Source organism: Megalops cyprinoides, chromosome 24, assembly GCF_013368585.1.
Source record: "Megalops cyprinoides isolate fMegCyp1 chromosome 24, fMegCyp1.pri, whole genome shotgun sequence".
NCBI classification, from domain to species: domain Eukaryota; kingdom Metazoa; phylum Chordata; class Actinopteri; order Elopiformes; family Megalopidae; genus Megalops; species Megalops cyprinoides.
Genome location: NC_050606.1, coordinates 1,186,526 through 1,214,025, shown reverse-complemented (window position 1 = coordinate 1,214,025; position 27,500 = coordinate 1,186,526). Strand labels below are relative to the sequence as shown.

The following is a 27,500-nucleotide window of genomic DNA, read 5'->3' as shown; positions in this document are numbered from 1 at the left end:
ACCCCCTACCGGAGACCAAGGGACACAAACTCACCCCCTACCGGAGACCAAGGGACACAAACTCACCCCCTACCGGAGACCAAGGGACACAAACTCACCCCCTACTGGTACTGGTTGGCCAGGCTGAGAAACTCACAGGATGGGATCGATGGGATCTTACATATTACACCTTACTTTAGAAACCATGACTGTGTTTATTTTACACAAATATTATCCAAGATTAAAAGTATAGTCAATTCATAGATAATATATTCTATTCTACTAAATTATATATACATATGTATTTGTGAGTGTGTGTGTGGGGGTATACATGTACATTATAGCATGATGGTAGTTTAAATCTCAACCAGCTTTCAATGTAAAATGGCAAAATTCAACATCAAAATGTATCAGCTGTTTCATCGTAATTTTACACACCAACACTGACCATCACAAGCAAGAAATTGTGACTGCGGTTCCATGCTGACAACATGTACACGTTAGCATTTTCATCAGTGCAAATGTTGCTCTCAAATACCAAACAATTTACTGAACAGTTTACTCTTAAAATTTCAAATGAATTGTACTGAATGTTAGCAGTGCCTTTTCCTGAATAATGGTAATGTTCTTACTGACAGACAGTAACGTAGAAATGTGCTTGCAGGAGAGGTGTATGGAGCTTAGCTCAGGCAGGCCTTTTATTCCCACAGAAAAGGTTTCTCTAAACCCCCGGGGGTCGCTCTCTGCTTGGGCTTTGCTTCTCTCAAATCAGATTAATTCCATTTACAACAACAGCAGAGATTCTCAGTACATTGCTACTTGTATTAATATTACATTATTATGACGAATGGCTAACAGCAATGTGCTGGTAACATCCAGGCTTTCACCGATAGCATTAGCTACCACTGTAGTAATGTGTAAATGAGCATAGCAGGTACTGCTAGTTAAAAACATGAAACAAATGAGAATACAGAAAAAATTCTGGGGACTGTCTGATTGGTAAGTACCAGTGACATCACAATGGACCATTAAGGAGGTGCTAGCAATCAATCAAATGAACCAACCTCCTTTTATTTAATATGGAGTAATCAAACAGATTATTACAGAGTGGAAAAAAATAATGCAAAATATGAGAGATAACTATAGAAAAAAACAACAGAGAAAATCCAAACCAGCAAACAGACAATGTGTGAAGAGAAATAACTGTAGGCTGACAACACCCTCCTGGTCGAAGAGGAGTAAGTTAACTGAGATTGTAATGTGACTTTGTTCCATAAAATTGCTTTTTGATAAATTTTATATCCAGTTATGCCAACAAGGTTTTCATTAATTTGTTTACTTAATATTTATCATTATTAATTCATCAGCATCACTCACCACAGCGTTTGATGTATATATGCAGCATAAAAATGTGACATACTCCTAGCAGTTTGATTGACATGACATCAGATTATGACATGACATCGACTGTCAGAACATCAAATGCTTGCAAATACATATGTACAGTAAAAATAAATGAATAAACATGAAAATATTAATGAATACATAATCTTCACATCTCTCTCTCTCCTCAGCTGTTCCTCCAGCTCTCTCTTCTCTTCCTGAAGTCGTGACATCATTTCCTCTTGCTCCGCCTTGCTGACAGAGTCCTCCTGCTCCTTGCCCTCCACCTGCTCCTCCCCTGATCCCTCAGTAGGGGGCGCTGCAGGATCACCACTGTGGGGATCTGCTCCTCGAACTGCAACACAACGGCTTTTTCAGTCAAATGTCTGACAATCAATGGATATGCACACAATGCAGTTTATTTCAATTGGTTCATAGCACTTAAACAAGTATATTTGTATAGTATATACAGTGCTACACCATGGTGTGGTGTAGCACTGTTTCCCCGAACAGCTCCTCCATGGCCTGCAGCACCCCCTTCTCCTCGTCAGGGAAGCCCCTGGCCAACAGCACCAGCAGAAAGGCCCGTGGTCCAGGGGAGGAGAGAAGCAGACACCTCCTGACCTCCAGCTCCAAGTTAATCTCACTCTGGCCAAACGAGGTGTCCAGCAGGTCCGGTGTGTCCACAATGGTCACCTTCCGCCCGGCCACCTCTCCACAGCGCCGCCTGCAGGCCAGGGTGACTGGGCCCAGGCTGGGTTTGGAGGGAAACTCCTCCCTGCCCAGGATGGTGTTTCCTGCAGTGCTCTTTCCCACTGCCTGACCCCCCAGCAGCACCAGGGTCAGGTCTGAAAGATGATCCAATATAATTTAACAACCGGCTGCATTCTCATGAAATGGTTGCAAACCAAGCTGGCTTCTTAGTATTTTGTGAATGCCCACACCTGTGTCTCCTAGAAGACTATTTGTTTGTTATCCCATCTGGTTAGCACTGGTGGATCCTGCACGCTGTATATGTGTATACATGACACATAGAATATTCAACATGCAGCTTATGCAAAATTCAACAATTTTCATTTACTTCTGAGGGTTTTGTTACTTGCTATATTATAAAGTATTTCTCAGACAAATCAAACCGAAATGACATGTTGGTCTTTATTTTTGATAAAAACAGGTATATTAACAATTTCATTTCATTATTATCAGTAATATTTAAACTGGTAATGTTAGTCAACTCCCAGAGGATCGAAAATAAGTTTTATTCTGACAAAGAAGCATATCCGAAGTTCATAGTGAAAGACAGGAAGGTTTATTTGCACAGCCGGCTGAGGGAACATCAGCATGTAGCAGAAGTTCAACAAGTATAAGGTTTAGTTCTTTTTTATATAGTTACAGTAGGTGCATTTACATGAGTTACAATGAGCAGAGGGGGTGCTGTTTTTGATTGGTTTTGTGGAGCTAAACAGCTCCCTCTCTAATTGGGTCTCTCCTGAACCTCGTTACCTAATTGGCTCCGTAGGGTTCAAACTTCGTAAGTGAAGTCCATACATGGTCATGGGGAACCAGGTGTTCCGCAGACTGTTATTTTCAAGAGGCGCCTTTTGGCTCCGGGCGCCTTTTAGCAGCATTGCTTTGTATTATAATACACATCGCTTGTCCCCGGATCAAACGCTGTGCCGTTCCACAGAAGTGTCTCCAAACAGTAATAATCAAAGTTAACCAAATTATAAAGTCAAAGTAACTTCTTAGCATCCTAAAAAAGTCAATATATGATGCAAATACAAATGTTCAAGTCGTAATCTGAATTTGTAGATTTTAGTTTAAGCTTAAGCGTAAGCCTAGTTTAAACTACCATCAGATTTACTTTTAGGCATAAAATGGTGTCAGAGTGACTGCACTGCCAGAGAGAGTAATGCACACAGGACGGAGCACGTCTGTAGGTTTTAAAGCTGGATTCAGAGGACGTAAGGGGACCTAACTCGGAAGGAATAAAAGCTAAATCCAAATTGTTATAGTTATTATGCAGATTATTATAAGACTAAGGGAGTTTTAATCTTCCATCTTAATGTTAGAGAAGGAGGTGTTTACTCCTCTGCATGTAATAATGATTATCCAATTTACTTCAACATCAACAGAGGAATTACCACAGCGCATTAAAGGACAACGATGCTAGCACAATGCGATGCAAATACACCAAATGAAAGTTGTGAGACAAAAAATGTAATGCTGAAAAACAGAACAAATCGAAAAGGAAGAATGAGGGCAGGAAAAAGCACGATAGACGAATACACAGGCCTGTTCATTAAAGTTTGAATTCCCTTATAAACTTGGCTTTGTCTGAAGGTAACACTACTTGAACTGAAGTATTAAGTAGACTAAACCGAGCAGGTTGTGTTAAGTGGACCGATTGCTGTGCTCAGAACACAGGGGACAGGATGCGGAAAGGTGAATGGACAGGTCTGTGCGCACGGGCTGACGCTCAGTGACTCAACGCCTGACAATCTTCTCTTGTGCACATCACTGAGTCTTGTCAAAGCAGAAAGTGCTGACTGTTGGCTGAACTGGATTTCAACTTTTCACAACAAAGGACTTACACTGTATATTTATCAATTCTCTACGAGTCTCTGAATTTCATCTTTCTCTTCCAGCTCTGAAAACCCCTATGAACCCTTAGTATGATGGCTCTCTGAACATATTTGAGATAGACTCACCAAGGGCCTTACAGAGGATGACGCCATTTTTAACACTCAAGTCGTGAGATTGTCGCGACATGAATCACTATCCTTTGGTTGCACTGCACAGTGAGGAACCTCCAATCTTAACTGAGGAACAGCAGCAACTCAGGAGATAAACAGGGAACCAGGGAAAAGACCCTCACGCTTCATAACCACACAGCGCCATCTTGTGGTCACTACTTCCATTACAGGTAACTACTTCCATTACACCTCTGGTGGAGGCAGAGACGGACAGCTGGGAAAGGGACTTTGACAAGGAAACAAGACAATCATGCTTCATTCGCATATTGAACATATTTTCAAGAAATAACACATGGGAATATGTGGTATGTCTTTATTTTTCCAGAACTAATAATATTTTACTGACACGGTGAGTCACATGAAATTATGATTGAAAAAAATTTCTCTCAAAAAAAAAAATACCACTCCAAAAAAATGTCCATCCTTCAGGAGAAACCGGCGTGTGGACCAGAGCATATGGAGGCAGAGACGGGAGGAGAAAGCATTCAGACCGCAGCATGTTTCTACATACACGGTCCTCACCCTTCAGGAGAAAAGTGCACGGGAATCACAGAACACAAGGTAAACGAATACCAAACACAAGAAATGGCTGTAGAACTTACACACGGTGCACAGCAGGGCTGCTCAGAAAGCCAACTGAAAGTGAACTAAATCTGAGCACATCTTTACACAGGCGAGAGACCGAAATCTCTGTAAAAATAAACAAAAACAGAAAATTTGAAACAGCAGAAAATCTGATTCAAGGTAGTTCCTCCATCAAAGTATTTTTTTTAATTATAAACATAGATGCCAGCACTCCCCCAAGTCAAAATAAAGTGTCAATATGACATTTAAAATTTTTGTAACTGATCAGTTACACTGCTGTAGTTCTCAATCAACCAGCTGAACATGTTGCACTATAGACTGCAATACAAAATAATACTGCCAAATATTTTAGGGAGTAACTAAAAAACAATGTATCAGACAAATTTCACCCTGAGTGACAAAACATCAAAAATAAAATTAAAACATAAGTACAGAGACCTGCTCTGAATGTTGTCTCTGATGTCAGACGGCATCAGCCCCACCTGCAGGTGTGTTTTTCCGGTATGCTGTAATATTGCACAAAGTTTCCCCAACTCAAGTTCTCCCAGCTCATTAACCCATCTTCTGTACACTGAAAAACGCAACATGTCCCTGGCTGTGCTTCAGCACATTCTCACTATCTGCAGCATTTATTCAGTCCTTCTTTAAGTGAGTTCGCAGATGCGACCTGAGCTGATCTTTCCTAATGAAGCTTCTTCCACAGTCTGTGCAGAGGTGTGGTTTCTCTCCTGTGTGAATCCGCTGGTGCCGTCTGAGGTACATCTGCTGACTGAATGACTTCCCACAATGGGTGCATTTGTGCAGTCTCTCTCCACTGTGATTCAGCTGATGTGTCAGAAGGCTGCTGGAGGAAAAGAAACTCTCTCCACACTGGGAGCAAAGGTATGGTTTTTCTCCTGTGTGAATCCGCTGGTGTTTTTTAAGGTAGGCTAAAGAACTGAACTTTTTCTCACAGTGGGAGCAGTTAAATAACCTCTTTTCTTTATGATTTTGCAGGTGTAATTTAAGACTACTGACACTGCTGAGGCTCTTGCTACACACAGAGCAGGTAAATGATTTTTCTCCTGAATGAATCTGCTGGTGTCTTTTAAAGGTGTCTCTCCGAATGAAACTCTTCCCACACTGAGTGCAGTCATAAGGGCCCTCTGTGGAATGAATCTGCTGATGCAATCTCAGGGTGCCGGAGGTTCGAAACCTCCTCCCACAATAACAGCACTTGTGGGGTCTTTTGTCAGTGTGTGTTTCCTGGTGTAATTTTAAATTGCCTCTTCTGGCAAACTTTTTCCCACACTGCGTGCAGTGAAATGGTTTCTCTCCAGTGTGGATTTTCTGATGAATTTTTAGTGTGGTTGATAAACGAAAGCTCTTGTCACACAGAGAGCATTTGTATGATTTTTCTCCTGTGTGAATCCGCTGGTGTTTTGTTAGATCTCCAGAGGAAGTGAATTTCTTTGAGCATTGAGTGCAATGGTATGGTCTTTCTCCTGTATGAATTCGCTGATGGATTGTCAGAGTATTTGAATGGGAAAAGCTTTTCTCACAATCAGGACATTTGAATTTCCTTTCTCTAGTATGGACAAACTGGTGTGACTTCAGGTGTGAAGCTCGCTTGAAACTTTTCTGACATTTGGAGCAGTGGTATGGTCTCTCTCCTGAGTGAACTTGTTGGTGCACTGTAAGCTCATGGTTCCGAAAGAAACTCTTAGAACATTTGGAGCAGTGGTATGGTCTCTCTCCTGTATGAGTGCGCTGGTGTACTTTAAAATCATTCAGTCGAATAAAGCTTTTCGGACACTGAGAGCACTGATACGGTCTTTCTCCAGTATGCACTGGCCAGTGTCCTCGTAAAGCAGCTGCAGTAAGAAACCTCTTCCCACAATGACTGCAGACATATGGCTTGAGGTCCGCATGTCTTTGCCTGTGTAATTTCAGTTCACTTTTCCTGCTGAAGCTCCTCCCACACTGGGTGCAACGGTGCGGTCTCTCTCCTGTATGGCTCCTCTTGTGTTGTTCCAACGCACTTTTTCTCGTGAAGCTCTTCCCACAGAAGGAGCAGTGGCATAGTCTCTCTCCTGTATGAAACCGCTGGTGCATTGCAAGCTCATGTTTCCCACTATACTTCTTTCCACACTCAGTGCAACAGTGAAGTTTCCTCAGCATATGAATTCGCTGATGTGCTTCAAGGTCTTTTTTTCTGCTGAAGCCCCTCCCACACTTGGAGCACAAGTTCAGTTTTGCGTTCAGTGCAGCTGGCTGTACCGAGGTGACAGGCTTCTGTCTTTGTAAACGTGCACGAACATGAGGTGTTTTTACAGTGTGCTCTTGCCCAATCAGTGGATTGGACCCGGCCCGGTTTTCAGCAGGTAGCGTGTCCGCAGGCATCGGGACAGAACCCGAGTCACAGCGGTTCTGGTTAAGCGGGGCACTGGACTGTACCAGTGGTCTGTAGTCTATGTAAACATGGGGTCCTTCCTCTCTTGGGTACCTGGTGAAAAGAGCGCAGACTAAGGTTAACACATGTGCACGGAGAGAGGGAGACATCACAAGCGGGTCGCCCCCCAGTCGATTCTGACAGCCCTGCACGTGGGATACGGTCACATAGCACAGCGGGCAAGGAGCTTCCATTACGGGGTCAGGTGACCTGGTTCTCACCCAGGCGGTTGGACTGAGGAGTTGTTTTAGGAACAGAGCCTTCAAAATGGACTGGGAAGAGCTCTTCTGATGCAACAGCACAAGCTTGACAAGTCAGGCAAGTAGGTCAGGTCCAGAGCAAGGTGCTGCACCTGCAGAATGTACTGCAATGACTTCTGCATCCTTTGTGTCGTGAGTTAGACCGAGCAGTCAGTGCTGCTGAGTTTGGTCACAGTTTAACTTAAAAAATTTGACGAGAGAGATGAATTTTCATACCTTCTCTTTATGCTCTTGCCATTCTGAAATATAGAAGAATAAATTGTCAGTAAATATAGTCATACAGTTACGTTGAAGATTCTCAAGAATTCACATAACTGTCATCAAACCAAAATTAACACCGGAGACAGAAATCTAAAGTCACAGAAGGACAACAAATGACAAAATTGTATTGGAGGAAAATTAATATTTAATGTGGAGCCAAACACCATTTTTGAACTGACTACAGATCCCCACAAATTCACGCCATGACTGCAGAGAGGTGGGTATGGAGGGTCTGTAAGCACAACCATGATGAATCAGCGCTCTGCTTTCAGCGGCTCTGTCAGAGTGAGCAGCTCTTACCCGCACCGGAGAGCTGGCCTCACACTTCACCTCCTGCTTTATCTCCTTCCAGGTGAATGAAGAGGGGAATATCTCCTCCTCCACCTGCTCGACTTTCACCTCCACCTTCACTTCACTCCGCTGCCAGTCCCCCCTCCTCCGCCTCCTGACCGGCTCTTTCCCCGGAGGGAACGGTCCCTCTGACAACATCTCAATCCGCCTCTCAGTCTGCTGCACTTCACTCTACAAGGCAAGGATTCACCAGTGTGTTAATTCACTCCTGCTACGCACTGCTTACTTACACGACCTGAGTTCCAGACGTGCATCTACCCTCTGCATCAGTAAATTAAATTAACATGAATTCAAATGTATCTGCACTTTACATCGCTAATCACCAAATTCAAACCCACATTTAGAGATCTACAGCCATATATGCTTGGTTTCCTGTGAATCAGTCTTGCATATTACTGACACTTGTAGATTAGCTAACCAGGAATCTGGCTATTTACAGCTACCCTCAAATAGTGGTTGCTTCTATGATGTGTAATAGCTTGCTAGCGATCTAACATTATTGACCCAAAATAAGCTGCACACTTTGCTTTGTAGTTAGACAGCAGTTATCTACGTTACGCCAGCAACATAAATTGGCACAGTTATAATACAAACCCTGCAGTCTTCCGCGGCTCTGCGGACAGGACAGACTTCGCCGTGTCCGTGTTTCTTTCCCGAAACGGTCAGGTTGCAGGAGCGCACTTCCACTCCACGCAGGAGTACGTAGCAAGAGATCTTTCTCCTGCATAACGGTATGGGACACTCCATAGAGGCTGACAGTTCCCAGTGCTGGTACAGACATGCTTTACAAAACCTGTGGCCACATCGTATATGTACCGGGTCAGTTACGGTGTCGCCACACACAGGACAAGAGCCGGATCCCCCCCGGAGAGACGCCGCCACCATCGCTTCACACAAACAGCACTCCAAATCAGATTGATCTTAACTAGTCAGCCAGTAAGAGTTACGGTTGTTTCAACCTCAGATGCCGTTCTTACTAACCACATTTAACGGACTGCTGCTACTGAACAGTCAAGGCGTATCCATAATTATAATAATTCCACTTTGATTCCTTGTCTTCAGTACCTTTGAGAAGTTTCGTTGATCTCTGCACTTGTTAGCGAGCCATTTCACGGACGCGCGTAAATGCACCCGGGAGAAGGTTCTACTTCCGTTACCGACCTCAGGGAAAATGTCAAAATAAAAGCACGCTGCGCGCGTCCGCGAACCGTTCAGAGGGAATATTAACGCGCGAGTAAAACACAAGTTCAAGGTGTCTCATTGATAGAAGGCGTTTAATTAACTCAGTCCTTTTGAGATTTGATGTCAACCATTTCGATTTAAATAGAGTCATGTGAAACTGCACGCCTACAAATGACATCAATTTATAAGAGCTGCTGATGGAGAGTAAATATAAAGACATAACCATGCAGGTGACATGTAGCTGTAAAAAGAGCAGGGATGAAAGAAAGCAAGAACTGGTGCAGATGCAGAGAGAGAGACAGAGAGAGAGGGAGAGAGAGGGGGGGGGGGGGGGGGGGGGGAGCTGAAGGATGACTTTAGCTCCAGTGGGTAGCATGGGAGGTAAGGAAATAGCTGTGGGGATCATGCACATTTGATTATTACCAGTTTAAATATTACTGATAATAATGAAATGAAACAAAACCCTCAGAAGTAAATGAAAGTTGTTGAATTTTGCATATTGTTCTACATTGCATGTTGAATGTTCTAATGTGTCATGTATTCATATATGTATGGTTTAGTATGTGGTATCCACCAGTGCTAATCAGATGGGATAACAAACAAATAGTCATTCTCAACGTAGTGTGATAGGACACCAAAAACGCAGTTCAAAATATGTTGTCATCTGTTCTCATCATAGAGCAGGTCATTAAAATGTTTCATAGACATTCATCCACAAAAAAAAGATCTCCTGGGGAATATTTGTGTCCCCTCAAGACCTTAATTGCCCTCAGTTCATTGGTGAAAATCATAATGAGTTGAGAGTTGTTGAGAGTTGTTAAGAGCTGCTGCTTGCAGATCTTAATGCATACGAAAAAAGAAAACAAGACCCATATATCCAAAGTCTTGTTTATTCCTTTATAAACATTTGAAAAAGAAAATAAAAAGTTAAATAAATACAACATATTTGTGGAAAATGTCTGAGTATCCAGAGTATAAAACTACAAGTGTAAACTGCACTGCACATTTATACCGCGTGATAGAGTGCCAACCCATTCAGTTGAAATTGATTTTGGTCATTGGCAACTTTTACATGCTTTTTACATTTAAAATGCTCTTTTGGGGTGTGATAGTTTGATTATTCATGTCTTTAGTTGTCTACTTTACCTGAACATTCCTTAATTTAATTTACCGGAAATTCCTTAATCGCAAATAAGACTCAAGTTTTTCTGAGGAGTGCAAACATTTTGCACGTATTTCCTGTGCATAATGCTGCTCGGCTGAAACCACACAACATCTGTTCAGCCGACATTTTCACTTCCAGTTACAATTTCTTCACAGACGCCATTTTAGATCAGGTGCAAGTTCATCCTGGGTACATTTTAGACATGGTGTGGAGTCTCTGGGAGAGCTTTCAGAAGAGGATCTGAGATCTGTGCCTGAGGATTCCTCTCTGGGCCAACTGTGCTGCTTATTACTCACTGTTAATTATGGATTACTGTTACCAGAAACAGCAGTGAAACCTCAATGGGCCAGGGTGCTTCAGGTAAGATGCTGTTCTCTTCCTGTTTTTTATTTCTGTCTCTTTTTGCTCTTCCTGTTACATTCACAGATTTCAAACTGTGTAATTCCATTTTACATCATATGCTTAAAATTATGTGCATGAAAGTGTCAGTAACTGATACATTTTCCAACATTGAATAACTGAAATCATTCAAATACTCTGCTTGACATTTGAATGGCTTAAGATGTGAGGTAACATGAGGCCCAACTTATTTTCTGGATGTATATCCATGTGGAAGAAAATATTCAAACTTGAATGAATAAACCATATATTGCATCTTGGTGCAGTAAATTCATGACCTGGAATTGCGTTCAATGATCAGGTAATTCTCACACATCTGCACAGAGGTTTACAGTAAGCAAAAGGGCATTGCTATCACTCTCCTGGTTTCTGGCCTCAGTTACTGTTCATGAAACACTCTGTGACTGGATGCTGTCTTCATCTATCAATCATGTTTACTTTCACAAGCAATCGCAAGAAGCATGTACCTTTTGAAACATGAGGCAAATTTTATTGTAAAATGGTCACATAAATGAAGTCTTACAGGAGACAAAGATGAGAATACTAAGAATCCAGGTTGCACAGTAAAAGATAGAAGATGCCTTCTTGGCTGAGATCTCTAAACTTTGTTAATGGAGGAGTGAAACCTCACCAAATAAAGATAGGAATTCCAAGGAGATGGCTGCACAAGTAACACAACATCATTGCTAATTTATTATATTTATTTTATATATTACACAACTATTGCTGCCTCAGAAGCAGGAGATAGCTTGAGCCATCTCCTTTCTGAAAGTGAGTAAACAATCTCCTGCTTCTGAGAGAGCAACAGTTGTGTAATATATAAAATAAATATAATGTACTAGATCAGATAAGTTGTTAGCTATAAGTTACCACTTCATTTCGATCCAGAGTGCATGGGCTGTCTGGACTGTAGTTCTTATTTGATGGCCATCTTGGAATTTAGTCCCTTAGAGACCAAGTTCTGAACATGGTTACTTCTCCTATACTGCTCACCTGTGAAGCAGCATGCTGTGATGTCCCCCCACATAAGCAGCCTGAGATACAAGATTCGCTGAACTCAGATTCGTCTTTTTTGCATATTTCACTCAGATGAGCATTGCATTACATTTTTAAATTAGGACATGTGGCTGTTTCTTATATCTGTAAGCTTTATACATGGAGAAAGGTCGTGAGGGTGGATGCTACCCACACCTTAGAGAGTGCTGGCTACTGTGACAGTGTGCAATATGAAAGCAAAGATCAGCAAAGCAAAGGTCATTTTGAGGCAATCTGGTACAATGGTCTGTTAGTATTTAAAACCAATAATAATTCAACTAATGAGCATTTACAGCTCAGTTGTTAATCATTTATGCAAGGCGTGGAATTCGCCAATTTCCCTGATGTAGCGGTGGCTGTTGCTGCACTTGAAACCAACACTTTCACTCGGTTCTGTTGCTCAGATTCAAGGACAGTTGAAAGGCCCAAGAAGACACACTCACTCACACACACATACACATTTCGATCCAGCTGTCAGATGTGTGGGGGTCGGCTTCACCTGCATCCACAGAGGAAAGACTTTCTAGTCAAATTCTGAAGAAGGCTGTTGAACAAATCAAAACTCTTATAGTTTAGATTCTTCAAAATAGCCAAAAAATATTTTTTAACATTTTGTTTTTGGAAAGACATTTTTGGTTTCCATTTTACATAAAAATGTACCACTGGGGGAAAACTCCAAAGGCATAGAGAAGCTATTTGCAGTTGTGCTTTACCTGTGTTCAGTTTCGAGACACCTATAACACAGAGCATTCTCCTGACTTCTTTCATATCCTGACGTACGTGAGTAGAGTGTACGTAGAGTGTATTCTGTCTCCTAAGCCTTTACCCTCCACAAATACTGTGTGCCCACACCCCTCCATCACCTTCTCTCTTCTTTGGTAGCTGGAAGAGAAATCAGAGGTGGTACTGTAGAGGGAGAGTCATGCAGAGTGAATGCAATAATCATACCAGGAAACAATGCAGGCAATAACAACAGGCCAGACTTTTATAGGCTTAGGTTAGTTATCTAGTACATTTAATTGTTTATTGGAAAATGAACTGCATATGTAATTCAGCTGTGAAAAGTCAGCTTATTCACATTTAAAATCTGACATTTGTGCATCCACATGGTAAAAAATGTGTACTTCAGCACATGGTACACATAGTCTGGAGCAGTTGTAGACCAAATTCCAACCAAGAACAAAGGGATGAATTCAAGTGATGAATGTTAGACAGATTGATCACACTGTATGCACAAAATCATTTGTATGCGTGAATAGGGAAACTAGTTCATTGAATTTAGAATATGGGCATCATGTACAGTCTTAACTATAAGATGGTATTCAATGTTGATTTTACATAGCTCTGAGCTGCTCTTAGACTTCCCGTGAACACAAGCAAACTACAAACCACAAGAAGAGTCTTGAAAGCACACTTTTTCTCTAACTGCAAACTTCTGTTGTCGCCATTTTACATCATCTTGTCTGAGGTGTTTCTGTCTCTGTTTGTGGTCCAGATGGATTATTGGTCACTCAGCCTTCTGTTAATCACTGATCTGTGCAATCAGAAACAGAAGTGAGATCGCAATGGGCAGCTGTTCCTCAAGCAGCAGCCCCGGTGAGATGTTTTTTTTTTTATTTTCCCTTTATGTTATCTACTCTTTAATCAGCTACTCGTGCATTTGACCCCGTACAAACCAAGTTGTTTTTGCAAAAAGTATCTTATTTTTGTCTTCGCTGACGACCTAGTGTCTGAGGGTAAAGATTATTGCATTTTAACATGTAACAGCTAAATGAACAGATGAAACCTTATACACACGTAGACTAAACCTGACATGCTATTTATTGTCTCCTAACAGGTGGTGACACAGTTCCATTAACAGAGCAGAATCAGGGTGAGTTGATTTATTTTTTGAAACCTCCTCGAGCACATTTAGAAGACTTCCTGAGGCCTTATTAATGTTTTTACCAAATACAACCAGACCCCAGTAGCTTTGCTCTTACCTCCCGCTGTCTCACCTTCCTTTCCCTTTCTTTTTATTTCTCCTCAGTGTTAGGTGAGGAATATTCATTAAGCCTGGTGTTGCTGGGAAGAAATAAAGTTGGAAAGAGTGCAGTGGGAAACGCCATTCTGGGGAAAAAAGCGTTTCGAATTTGGAGATTCAGAACTAAAGGGTGTGTGACGAAACGAGGCAGAGTGGGTGACAGGCTGGTCACGGTGGTGCACACACCGGGCTGGACTGATTTGCTCCACACTACATCGGCTTCTGATCAATCTGAGCTCCAGACATGTGTGTTTCGCTGCGCCGATGGACTCCTTGCATTTGTTTTGGTCATATCTATTGACTCAGAGTTCACCTTCATACACAGAAGGGCAATGGAGGACCACATGGAGCTGGTGGGCAGGTCAGTGTGGAGCCACACCGTACTGCTCTTGATCACACAAGAACAGTTGGAGAACGGAGAGTCCAAGATGAATCAGCTCTATGACTGCCAAGCTTTCAAAGGGCTTAAGGAGAAATGTAGGAAGACTGTTCTTTTCAGCCGTAAAAAATGGGACAACACAAAGGTCACAGAGTTAGTAAATATAACGGTGGACATTGCAACAAAGTTTGATGGTCTGCACAATTGCATTGTGGGAAAGGAAAATGAACAGGATAAAGACAAAAGAATATTAGAGCTGGAGGTAAGCCTAAGAGCAAAAGATGAAGAAAATCTTCTGCTAAAACAGCAACTACAGTGGCTGATGCAAAAACGTGAAGACAAGTCAACAGCACACCAGAGTCCTGAAATCCCCAACCTTAATCGTGGTGAGTTTGATTGATGCCATCACATATGATCATATCAACCCAATACACACAGCAGTTGCTGTTGCTTAAAGAACTGGTTAGCAGTACCAGAGACACTAACACTCTGTAGCCATAGATGTGTAAACAGGATCACTGGGTTTAGTTCCCAATCTGTATTATTTATCTTTCTTTTTCAGAGGGACTCCCATTGCTTGTGTTTGAGGCATTACCTGTTTATACAGCTGAATATTTACTAAAAGATTTCAGGTCAGGTGTCTTATTTAAGACTGCACCAGCAATGAGATGAGATTAAATCCTGCATAATCTAATTAAGAATATCACCTTTTTTCAATGACTCAGATTTGGAGAAGTTCAGAGTTATATAAAAATTCATAGAGGGCTGTATTTATTTATAGAGATGTTCTTCCCTTCTGTGAGACTCAGTGCAATTTACATTAAAGGGAGGGAGAGACTCACCACAACCTGGGTGATGCAGGGCGGCCATTTTGTGGAAGAGCTCTCAGATCTCAAATAAATACTACAGCGTTTTACACCAGCGTTTCTCTTTTTCTCACAGACTCTGCTTCTCCAAGGGAAAATGCAAGTCGGCAGCAGGAAAAAACGGTAAGTTTCTAAATCTAGCTACTGAGATATATAAAATTGTGGAATGTAAAAAATATCAAAATGAAAAACTTAGGAGAGGGGTTTGTATGTAGGCATGACTTCAGCCTTCTCTCCTTCAATATTCAGGTGTACCACATCTCTTTCCCTGCTTCCAAACAAGGTATTGTCTTTTTATCCATTTTCATCTTGTGTGTTTTTTAAATATACTTACTACTATTACTATTAATAACAGTAATGCTTTTGGGTAAGGACAGCGGTAATATCAAACAGAGAAGACAAAAAACACAAATCAGCCATGCTCAGTCATTTCAGGAAAAGCATGGTGCAGAAAAAAGGGTGGGTAAGTCTAACTGGATTAAGCAGTGACACTTTGTATAGAGAATATTCTTAGCAGATATTAACATTTTTACTGTATTTTCTGTAACACTCCAAGACACAACAGCGAACACTGAAGTGAAACCAACCAAAAATGTTTTTTTTTGACATTACTCATCTCATTTTTAAGAAGTGTGGCATTGAAGCCTTTTGCAATAGATTATATGGGAATGTTTTTTAGCAGGACGGTACCTGCTGCATGTGGTCTTAATTAGTAAAGTGCAGTAATTTACACTATTGCCTTACAGTCAGCTCCCATGAGGAGGCAGTTCAGTTTGTGGAGGAAAACAGAGCAGAGCTCATTCAAAGTGTGTGTGCAGTACAAACCATAGCAGATGCTCTGCTGGGTAAGAAGATGATCCACAAAGATGATCCACAACAAAATCCACAGTGCTGGGACCCGCCAGGAGAAAATGAGAGAACTCTATGAAGGTCTAAATTCTGTCAATGCAAAAGTTGCATTCTTCAATTTGCTGCTAAAGCAAGAACAGCATCTCCTCAAGGACCTGGGTAAGACAGGGCTAGCTTTCAAGTACCATCCATTCATTACCCATCTGTCCACCTTATCCTCTGTCATTGTGTCTGCTTTACTGTATCTCAGTCTGCATTTTTGTAGCACCCTGCTGTGAACAAAGACATTTTGCTCTGTAACAGTGTAGCACTGTAACAGAGTAATCACTTTAGAGTAACCTCGTTACAGTATCATGTAATACTGTGAAGTGGTGATGTGGTCTCTTAAGATGCTCTTATACTGTGTCCTCAGGATGGAAGCTGTGACCGACGAGGAGTCAAGGGGAAAACTCTTCCTGCACTGGAAAATGCATTTTATTATCGATTATTATAATATAATATTTTTGATGGGCAAAGAGACAGAAGAGCAGCAATAATGCAGGCATAGCAGCTGCAGGAGGAGAGGACCAGGAGCGAAAAAATTCAAGAAACAAGAAGCAGGGAATAGGAAGAAGTATTCACTTAATCACAAACCCAATTAAGACATCAACACACTAAATCCTTTCTGCTTCCCATATAAAAATGTAGAAGCAAGAAGAATTACGGTCTGACCAGAAATCCATACCCAATTAAGATACTGAAACTGACCAAGACTGCACCTTGCTTTAGAAACCTTGATTGAGGGTCTGAGTTCATACTGGAAAGCAGCTTTGCTACCCTGTCATAGAGAAGCACATGGAAACCCGTGCTGCTCAAGTCCAGAGCAGAAGCTTTTTTTTTGTTCTTTTGTGTCTTTTTGCATTTCACAGCAATTAGTTCCTTGTTTGACTGTTACCAAACAAGACTCTGTGCTGGATTCCTAGGATAAAATACAGGTTTTGAACCTGCATCCTCCTGGTGAGAGGCCTGTGTTCCTCACCACTGCATACACCCGTAACAAGGATTGCATTACCCCTGTTGCTCTGAAACTTCACTGGTTTCCCATGAAGTCCAGAAGTGATGTCAGGATGCTGCTGTTCAGAGGCCCTGATTGCATTCATCAGCTCCTTCATTCCTACACCCCGGTCGGCCCTCAGGGAGACTCACTCTGTCTGCTACTGATCTGCACACAGTGGGAGATGGGGCCTTGTCCTCTTGATCCACTATCTGCCAGCCTTAGGGCAGATGACTGACTGCCCTCCTCTGAACCTCTCTGTAAAAATCCTGTATTTTCGAAATGGCTGTTAAAATTGAATGACCCTGTAAACCTGTACTCTTGAAACTGTACACTTTGATATAACTGAATTCCTGTAAATGCACTACTTAATTTATGATGTTTTTCATATGCAATTAGGTGTAACATAATTTTGTACTGTGACATATCTTTTCACATATTAGGTAATTCCTTGCCTTACCTGCTGTTATTGTGTCTTCGTATTCATTATTGTCTCATTTCATCATGCATTTTTATCATTATATGTGTCATTGTCATTATGTAGTGTTGTATTGTACAATGCCTTAAGAGTGGGTATGGTGCTTGAATAAAAAATGCATTATTATTAGTAGCAGGACCAGTATATTTGATCCTCCTAACAGATCAGTGGTGATGCTGTTCTCAGTTTCCAGGGCTTTAAGAATCTGCAATTTGCATAATTACTTATTTTCTACCCCAGTTATTATTACATTACATGATATTACATTACATTCATTTAGCAGACACTCTTGTCCAGAGCACAAAAGAATCATTTCTTAATTTACTGTGACTTCAAAGTGAATTGTCTGGAGTGATTTGAATGCATATCTGTTGCATGTGTTTCAATATTCCAACACCAAACATAAATTTAGAAACAGTTTCAAACCGCTTGCACAAGTCACAGGCAAAATTAATTATCCCTGCAAAATAAAATGCAAATGTTACCTGCAAATGTACCCCGCCTTGTGTCTGTGGTAAATGCTTTGGTTAGACGGTTTGGTAGCTGACGGCAGTCTGCTGTTAGCTGGGCGGGCGGCGTTTGGTTCAGAGGTCAGTTTGGCACGGTGCCTGGCGCTGTGGCTGTTATGCCGGTGATATGCCAGCATGCCATGCAGTGAAGAGTCAGCCATCAGCAGTGGTCACTTATCAGGCGCAAACACACACACTCACATAAACACGCTAACACGCAGCAGCAGTTTGCAGCCTTTCTCTGGCTCAGCTTGTAAGACATTTTTTCAAATTTTATTTCTGCTTAAGGACTGTTTTCTGCTGTATTTCTCAGGCTGTCTGGCCTTTAACCTTCTGACACAGGAAAGAATGCGCAGTTTTTTATGTTTTAATTTCTCAGTGCGTGTGAATTTGGGCGGGGCGTGACCGCAGGACAGTCGTGTCAGGGGAGACTGATACTGTCCATCTGTGAGGGGCAGGATAGCGGCTTTGTGCTTTTATGTCTCAGGGCGGCCGCTTTTGGACAGAAGGCTTGCTTGTGTCTCCCGAGATGAAGCGCAGTCGGTCAGAGTGTCTGTGTTTGGTTCTCCTGTTTCTGCACCACACCTCTGAGTCCAAACCAGGTACAGCATGTGCATTATTCTGTGTGTACACGTTTGAATATATGCATGCGTGTGTACATGTGTGCATGCCTGTGTGTGTGTGTCTGTCTGTCTGTAAAACGTAAACACGATATGTTGTCACTGAACAATTCTCAATGCTATTTGGAATACCTCATAAAAAGTTATGAGGTCATCTGTTAGTTAGGTTTTGGTATATAGTACTGATTTGTAAACTTTTAAACCAGATTTAACAAAGTTTCCTGTTCATCATTTAATGAGAGCTGTTGTTCAGTTTCTATCTGCAGTCTCAGTCTGTGATGTTGTTCCATCTGCTCTCAGTCTGTGCTGTTGTTCCAGCTGCAGTCTCAGTCTGTGCTGTTGTTCCAGCTGCAGTCTCAGTCTGTGCTGTTGTTCCAGCTGCAGTCTCAGTCTGTGCTGTTGTTCCAGCTGCTCTCAGTCTGTGCTGTTGGTCCAGCTGCAGTCTCAGTCTGTGATGTTGTTCCAGCTGCTCTCAGTCTGTGCTGTTGGTCCAGCTGCAGTCTCAGTCTGTGCTGTTGTTCCAGCTGCAGTCTCAGTCTGTGCTGTTGTTCTCTCCAGAGAGGTTCCAGGTTGTTGGTCCAGCTGATCCTGTTGTTGCTGCAGCTGGTGAGGATGCAGTTCTGCCCTGTTACCTCCAGCCCAACATCAGCGCTGAGGACCTGGAGGTCAGGTGGTTCAGGGGGGACTTCCTGGCACCCGTACATCTCTATGTTAACAGGAGGGATGATTACACCAATCAGATCCCATCCTACAGAGGAAGGACAGCCCTGTTTCCCGGGGAACTGAGGAAGGGAAACACCTCCTTAAGACTCCTGGAGGTGAAGGCCTCTGATGATGGCAGCTACAAATGCTTTGTTAAATCAAAGGAGACAGACAATTATGATGACAGGGTGATTCGCGTCACCGTTAAAGGTAAGAAATCTCTCTGACATCAAATATCAGTGAATGAATTAGAATTTGTATTTGTGTCAATGGGATGCAAAGCTTCCTCCCTTGAAGTCTTAAGCTTGATAATGCGCTGTTTTACTGAGACTGTGTCACTTATGTACCATTTCAGGGTTTCTCATACATTACAAGCGGTCCTTTAAACTAGAGCAGGTAGAACAGGCACTGTTCAGGAGCTGCAGCTGCTCTGACAAATGTCTTCATTACTGTATTTCTGCCATCTAGTGGCAATACGGAGGTACTGACACTACATTGCATGATTACACCACAGCACCTCAGTGAGGGATGTTAGCATTACTCAAAACTGAATTCCATCCATATTGGTCCCTAACCTGGCTCGGTGTTTTTTTTCTTCCTGAATACAGTTATGTGGCTTCAGTGATCACCAAAATGAATGAATGCATGGTGATTAATTCAAAAAGTAACACATTTATTGGAGTCAAACTTATAGACAAATATTGACTGGCCATTTCAAGGCCAAATATCGTACTAAAGTGTTGAAAGATGCCAGACACTTCTTCAATACTGATGTGTGTGTACAGCAATAGGAACAGAGCCTGTGATCTCCATAGAGGGGTACGCAGAAGGGGGGATCGGTCTGCAGTGTGAATCTGAAGGCTGGCACCCCCAGCCGGAGGTGGACTGGAGGGACAGTGAGGGGCGGAGTCTCCCCGCCGGTCGAACAGAGACGCACAGAGACCCCCAGGGGCTCTTTGTCCTGACGAAACGCATCATTGTACACGAGGGAGGTGCCAACAGCTTCACCTGCCGAGTGACCCAGAAGCAGTTCCTCCAGGTGAAGGAGGCACGGGTACACATTCCAGGTGAATAAAACTCATCGAAATTCTCACCTTTAAAAACAAGGTCACATGACTGATCACGCAACAGGTCAACAGTGATAATATCAATTTGATCATAGCAGACCCTAGATTATAAACACAATATATTTTATTAGCGAACTTCAATTTACTCCATGTAAACGCGCATTAATATATTTTAACAGTATTGTCCATGATTAAGTTGTTTTAGCAAGACTGGGAATGAAACCCTGAATGAAACTGAATTGACCTGTGGTGATGTCTGTCACCAGCTGTGCCACATTATATGTATATATGTATATATTTATATATGTGCATTATAAACCTCATAATTTCAAGCAGTGCTTCCCATCTGAGCGGAATTGCTCAAGGCGGGGGAAGATGGCGGAAAGCTGAGTGATGCATTATGGGTGCTGGGTTTTGAGCACTCACCCACCCTCGGTCGCTGCACAGTCTGCCTTTTCTTCCTAAACACTCCAGGACTTCCTGGAATTGTTGTTGAAGTGGTTGTGTCTCCCCGTGCCGCGGTAGGTGTGTATGACCGGAAGGCCGCTTGAGAGAAATGCTCAAAGGCAACGCTCAGTGAAAGTGATGCAGCCTGTTAAACAGGCAACCGTTTCAGCTCCAGGGAGGAGAGACAGCTGTTGATGCATGAGCTGCAGGCCACACAGCTCTCCCACAATGAAAAACACGTAATGTATACAGTACAGTAAGGTACCCAGACCACACCTGTCAAAGGCCTACATAGCCCCACACAAAAAATATAGTGAGAGCACATTTAAATGTAAATTATTTCCATTTTGGTATATTGCAGTACATTTTTGATTTGCATTAATACATTTTAGTGTTTTTGCAACATATTCTCGGGCTGAACAACATAGTTTTCAGTATATTACAATATATTTCCTTCTCGAACAGGGCAGCCTTGCCTTGCTTGCTTATAGGTGAACAGCCATCAGCTGCATGCTCGCTGGCTCTTATTACTGTGTTTTTCAGGTGCCTTTTTTCCTCATATCTCTCCATGGACAATTTCCTTCTCTTTGCTTCTGGCTGTGTCTGGTGTTGCAATACCTGTCATTATCACCTACTTCTACAAAAGAGAGGGTGAGTCCTTACCATCCTTAATAAAAATAAGTCTCGAGACATGTCCGTGGACATTTTTAACAATCATTCTTCCACAGCTGAAATACTAGTTAACAGACAATATTCTAATTAAGATATAACCAGTAAAAAGTATGAGTTGTGTTTTAGAAAAAATGGCACAATGTTGAATGTTTGAATGTTGTCACTTGCCACTTCCTGTTGTGTGTACCTATCTGTGAGCCAGTGTGATCAGATCAGATGTTTTTTTTTTTTTTTTTCCATTGTCCTGCAGGCAAACTTCATGAGGAAATAGGTGAGTACTCAGATTTGTTTTGTAAACCAGTGAGAAGACAGTCAGAATTGTGTTTTGGAGAAGTGTGGTGCCGAATTGACTGCTTGGATGTCTTTATTTGCCTCCTGTTGTGTGTGTGTATTTACCCCCCCCCGCAGCTCGGACGCGTGGTCTCAGGGTCGTGCTCCTGGGGAAGAGGTGGGCGGGTAAGAGCACCGCGGGGAACACCATCCTGGGGCGGGACGAGTTCGGCAGAAACACCGAGCAGTGCGCTGTGGGACACGGGCGTGTGGCCGGGAGGCAGGTCACCGTGGTGGACACGCCCGGCTGGTACGAACACACCGACACCCCAGAGAATCTGAGCTGCCAGATCAGGTCCTGCCTGTCCCTGTGCCCCCCAGGGCCCCACGCCGTCCTCCTGGTCATCCCTGTGTGGCACTCCCCCGTACCTGAAATGGAGATAGCAGCTGCCATCAAGCACCTGGAGCTGCTCAGTCAGGGGGTGTGGAGGCACACCATTGTGCTGTTCACCAGGGGAGACTTCCTGGAAGGCACGGACATCAAGGAGAACATCGAGAGACGGGGGGAGGCCTTGCGCACGCTGCTGGAAAGGTGTGGGAACAGGTACCACGTTCTCAGCAGTCAGGATGTGGGGGATGGCACACAGGTCAGGGAGCTGCTGGAGAAGATTGAGGACGTGACCTACCTGCGGAACGAGGGACACCTCCAATAGTCCTCCTGAGCATGAGGTGAATCAGAGCCACGAGGACGGAGAGGAAAAGAGGGACAGAGAGAAGAAAGAAACGCAGACAGAGACCAGAGTGATGAAGCAGAGTGAGGTGAATGCTGCATGTAGAGCTGAGAGTGACATACTGTGGCTCAGCAGCGTTTACCCAGTACATGGTTCTAGGACCGTTGATTAAAGCAGCAACTGTGCAGCGACTGGTACTCGGACGCTTGGGTGAAGCTGGAACTGTTCAGTGATTGGTTCTAGGATGCCAGCAACTGAGGGGGAGGGGCATAAAGTGGTGATTGCAAAAAAAATTCAATCTTTTCTGGGATTCACTAACATCAGTAATCCATAATTCACCCGGTGTGTATGTGTGTGGGGGCATGTGCATGTGCGTGTGTGCATGTGTGTATATGTGTGTGTGTGTGTAAATGGAAGGGGCTGACAGTGAATTGGCCTTTCTTTGAGTGGAATTCAATGGTTCATTTTGAGTCCCAGAACCCATAACTTTGACATCTGCATTAAAAAGTGAAACATCCTTTAGTGGGATTATTTAGTGGGACAATTTAATTTACTCTAATACACTAAAACATATTTTTTTTAGTTCACATGGAGTTTTGAACTGTGTGTCTCTAATTATAATATTTTTATTAGCATGCTAAGTAAGCAGATGTGAGATTCTGGTGGCAGACATTTTTGTCCACCTGAACGCCAGCGGTACGGTCAGATTTTAGCTTTCACGCTTTTTTCTGACTTAAGGTGTACACATCTGTCAACGTACGCCACCTGGCGAGGCAATGACTTCATGGTGAGGTATTGTCCTGGTGAACGGACTGGCGCTAGTCAGGCAAACTGGCACCTGATGGCCCCAAGAGAAAACGCTTTTCTTCTTAAATAATTAATTATGATCTATAAACTTCAAAAGTGCATTACCCCCACTGTCTATGCTAGGGTGTGGAGTGGAGACTATAGAGGAGTATCAGCTAACCTCGAAAGAAAATAATTAAGATATTTTTCAGTTCCCCGAACCATCCCCCACCCCCGTCCCCTACCCCCACAAGCAGACCGCAAACGATTGGCTGGAGGTATGGACGCAAGACTCGCGAGAGCTGTATGGGTACGAAATTGTGGCTTCGGGGGGCGCCATTTTGGTTCTGGCTTTACTGCGTTTGACCGGGAGACAGCGCGCATTCGGAGCCAAAATGTCCCCTGATTCGTTGCGGCGGCTCTGACGTCATCCCCCTACTCTCGCGCACGGAGGTTTAATGATGGCGTCGGCGAGCACCGGGAGCCGGGTGTCGTGCGGGAGAGACCTGAGCTGCGTGCCCGAGGTGGCGGACACCCTCGCCGCTGTCGCCAGGCTCGGGTGAGCAAACGCTGCTTTGACCGTGTGTAAATGTGCGGTGGCCGCCATGGGTCAGCATGGGTCACCCGCATCGCTGCCTGCACGTGAGTCTCGCGGGAGCAGGCTACCCAGCTAGCTTGCTAACTTTTACTCACGTGTTAGCAGCTAGTTAGCAGGTAAATACCATGCTGGCTAGTTAGGCTACTTGAGCTGATCTGGAAAAAGGCTCGCAGCTACGTAGCTGGCTAGCTGCTTCGCTAACTAGCGGGCCCGCAGGATGGGAAACAGTGGGTCCACATGGTCGATAGAGGCCAGCGTAGAGATGCTGGATAGCTTGGTCTGTGCTAGATGGCATTTCTCAAAGTATTCAATGCATTTTTATGCATTCTTTCTTTCTCTTCACTTTGGTTGAATTCTGCCGTATTGTGTAGCTATGTTGGTCACATATAAAAGTGTAGATGCGCACAGGCGTGGGTCTGGCTGATGGAGCTAGCGAGCCGTCCCCGCAGGGAGCGTAAGGTGGGCTTGCCCACCAGTCTCTTGCCTGCTGTACGGATCCTGTACAATATTAGAAGAATGTAATTAATGCAGCTTCGGCACGCCCCAAACACCCTATCTCCGCCCGAAAGGGGGTGAATGTGAACATGATGATAAGACATTGTGTCAGTAACGTGTTTTTCCCGACATGGCGAAGGCGGCTGATTTCATGGGTTCAGTCGGGCACTGAAAGTGTGCAGAAGGAGGTAACCGTGTTTGCTCTATGGAGATCTGCCAGCCGGGCCCCTGATGCTTTACCTGTCCAGCACTCTCATCAGAATCCACCTCTTCTCCCTCATTCTCCCACTGTCTACTCTCTCTCTCCCTCTCGCCTCTCTTCCCGGCTAAGAGAGCCCACGTTTACACCTCTCTTTGTCTTCCTCCACTGGCTCCCTGTAGCTGCCCGCATCAAGTTCAACGCCTTGATGCTCACGTTCAGAGCAACCAACAAAACTGCACCTACCTGCCTGAACCTGCCTGAAATAGTACAAGTATATGTTCCTCCCTGACCACTATGCTCTGCTACTGAACGGCGTCTGGTTGTCCCATCACATTGCGGCACAAAATCACTATCCATAACCTTCTTCGCTGTTGTCCCCTGATGGTGGAATGAATTTCCCTACTTCATCAGTTCTGCCGAGTCCCTCTCTGTCTTCAAGAAACATCTGAAGACACAGCTCTTCCGCTCTCACCTGAAACACTACCCCCTAAAGCAATTCCTTATGTCTTAAACTTTCTTTTCCTTAAAAATATTCAAAAATATGGTTTCATGCACTCATATCTCTACCAGCTAGCTTGTACTTTGTCCGTCCAACTATTGAAACTTGATCATGCAGCATCTAATATTTTTGACTCTCTATATGGTTGTACTCTGCTTAACTTGTAAGTCGCTTTGCTTAAAAGCATCTGCCAAATGAATAAATATAAATGTCTTCCTCTCCCTCTCTCTCTCTCCCTCAGGTTTGATTTCCTGTGCATGCCCTTGTTCCACCCGCGGTTCCGTCGGGAGTTTGATCTGGACCCGGCGCGGGCTCGTCACGGGGCACACACCCGTTCGGACCTGCTGCTGTGTGGGCGAGGTGAGTGGGCGGAGCTCTGCTCTGTCACTCCGCTAAGGCAGGCTGATAATGTTGGAACTGAGCGTTTAGCGGCCACCGTGAAAGTGTTCTCATTTCGGTGAGGGGGCAGTAAAGACGATTCCTTCCCCAGACTGGAACACGCTGATTGTGGGCAAGCTGTCGCCATGGATACAGACCGATTCCGAGGTGGAGACGGAGCGCAAGAACTCCGAGTCGGTAAGACGTGCGTGTTCCGAAGGAAAAGGGACAGAATCGATTAGAGCTGCATTCGCCCGTGAGGGCAGCGTGAGCTCTCAGCATCATTTACATACAGTGTAATGAGAACATGTTATAGTTTACACTCTAGCATAAGGGTGTGCTCTGCACAGACACAGCTTAACTCTGCCTCCGTCTCTCTCCAGGCCCTGGTGCAGGAGCTGAATTTCTCGGCGTACCTGGGTCTGCCGGCCTTCATGATCTCCCTGAAGGGTCCCCACTGCGCCAACTTGGCCCGCATACTGCTCAACCACATCCACACCGGACACCACTCCTGCATGGTACTTCACACACCAATAACCAATCAATAATCAATAACCACATCTACCACTACTACTTGGTAATGTGTCCATCACTAATCAATCTATAATCAGTAACCACATCCATACCCAACACCACTGCTGCACAATAAAATATCAAGCATAATCACTGCAGTGTATGATTTTACTTGATTGGCTGAGTGATTCATTGATTACTTTTTGAGCAGTTCTGGATTCGTGTGCCGCTGTTGGCCCCTGAGGGTGTGCGTGATGACATCATTGAAAACGAGCCAGTCAAACACACGGATGATGGCGGTGCTGACGAGAAGACCTGGGCTTGGTGAGCGTGACATCAGCACAGGCCCCTTCTGTGTTATACGACATAACCTAAACATGAATTACATTACATTACAGGCATTTAGCGGATGCTCCTATCCAGAGCAACCTGCATCAGTTACAGGTTTTTACAATGCTATCCATTTATACAGCTGGATATTTACTGAGGCAATTGTGGTTTAGGTACCTTACTCAAGGGTACAGCAGCGGTGCCCCGTGGGGAATCAAACTGGCAACCTTTCGGTGTGTCAGGGCTTATGACACCACATAACCAATCAGAGGAGACACAGGGAACATATTCTCAAATCAAATGCCTGTTTGTTGAGATACACCAGTGTGCATGCATGCGTCCGTCCGGTCATCCGGCCACCTTCCTGACTCTGCTCTGTCTGGTTTTCACTCTGTTCCGGTTTGTTCCGTCCGTCCGTCCGTCCGGTCATCCGGCCACCTTCCTGACTCTGCTCTGCCTGGTTTTCACTCTGTGTTCCGGTTTGGTCCGTCCGTCCGGTCATCCGGCCACCTTCCTGACTCTGCTCTGCCTGGTTTTCACTCTGTGTTCCGGTTTGGTCCGTCCGTCCATCCGTCCGGTCATCCGGCCACCGTCCTGACTCTGCTCTGTCTGGTTTTTACTCTGTGTTCCGGTTTGGTCCGTCCGTCCGGTCATCCGGCCACCTTCCTGACTCTGCTCTGCCTGGTTTTCACTCTGTGTTCCGGTTTGGTCCGTCCGTCCATCCGTCCGGTCATCCGGCCACCGTCCTGACTCTGCTCTGCCTGGTTTTCACTCTGTGTTCCGGTTTGGTCCGTCCGTCCGGTCATCCGGCCACCGTCCTGACTCTGCTCTGCCTGGTTTTCACTCTGTGTTCCGGTTTGGTCCGTCCGTCCGGTCATCCGGCCACCGTCCTGACTCTGCTCTGCCTGGTTTTCACTCTGTGTTCCGGTTTGTTCTCCCAGGTGGCATTCCTTCCGCACACTCTGTGACTACAACAAGAGGATCTGCCTGGGTGAGTGAGGGGCAGTGGGGCCTGAGTGGGTGAGTGAGGGGCGGCGGGGGGGGGTGGGGGGTGGGGGGAAGTGATGGAGGGTGTAACCACAGCAACGGAGAAAAGGATGTGGATTTCAGACCCTGCTACAGACGCTCTGAGGTCATTGAGCAGGTGCCATTGGATAACTCTGAATAAAAGTACTAGACCTGACAGACACGGCTAATCCTCATTTGGTTCAGTCACAGAATGCCTTTTCCCGCCACTTTAGTGTTGTTCTGTAGCTCTGAGCTTTA

General features: G+C 44.2%; 3 protein-coding genes across 4 annotated transcripts in view; 2 read left to right on the top strand and 1 right to left on the bottom strand.

Moving 5' to 3' along the window:
• Positions 1–5,206: 5,206 nt before the first annotated feature.
• Positions 5,207–7,626, bottom strand: si:ch211-119o8.6 (uncharacterized protein LOC556659 homolog). The gene is made up of 2 exons (XM_036518877.1): positions 7,611–7,626; positions 5,207–7,188 (listed from the first exon to the last, which is right to left on the bottom strand). The coding sequence occupies exon 2, from the start codon at positions 7,083–7,085 to the stop codon at positions 5,337–5,339; it is 1,749 nt and encodes a 582-aa protein (XP_036374770.1). The 5' UTR covers positions 7,086–7,188; positions 7,611–7,626; the 3' UTR covers positions 5,207–5,336.
• A 6,516-nt stretch (positions 7,627–14,142) lies between these two features.
• On the top strand, positions 14,143–22,769 carry LOC118771481. The gene is made up of 6 exons (XM_036519490.1): positions 14,143–14,287; positions 19,148–19,456; positions 20,148–20,313; positions 21,407–21,411; positions 21,683–21,703; positions 21,841–22,769. Exons 1-6 carry the CDS (start codon positions 14,143–14,145, stop codon positions 22,413–22,415), a joined length of 1,221 nt encoding a protein of 406 aa, XP_036375383.1. The 3' UTR covers positions 22,416–22,769.
• Positions 22,770–23,673: 904 nt separating this feature from the next.
• prmt5 (protein arginine methyltransferase 5) overlaps positions 23,674–27,500 on the top strand; it is an 8,836-nt gene continuing 5,009 nt past the window's right edge. For both annotated transcript variants that reach the window (XM_036518870.1, XM_036518869.1), the window contains exons 1-6: positions 23,674–23,778; positions 25,255–25,373; positions 25,504–25,589; positions 25,775–25,909; positions 26,116–26,228; positions 27,176–27,225. In XM_036518870.1, coding sequence (XP_036374763.1) covers positions 23,678–23,778; positions 25,255–25,373; positions 25,504–25,589; positions 25,775–25,909; positions 26,116–26,228; positions 27,176–27,225 — 604 coding nt within the window. In that variant the 5' untranslated portion in view covers positions 23,674–23,677. The remainder of the gene's footprint in view (positions 23,779–25,254; positions 25,374–25,503; positions 25,590–25,774; positions 25,910–26,115; positions 26,229–27,175; positions 27,226–27,500) is intronic.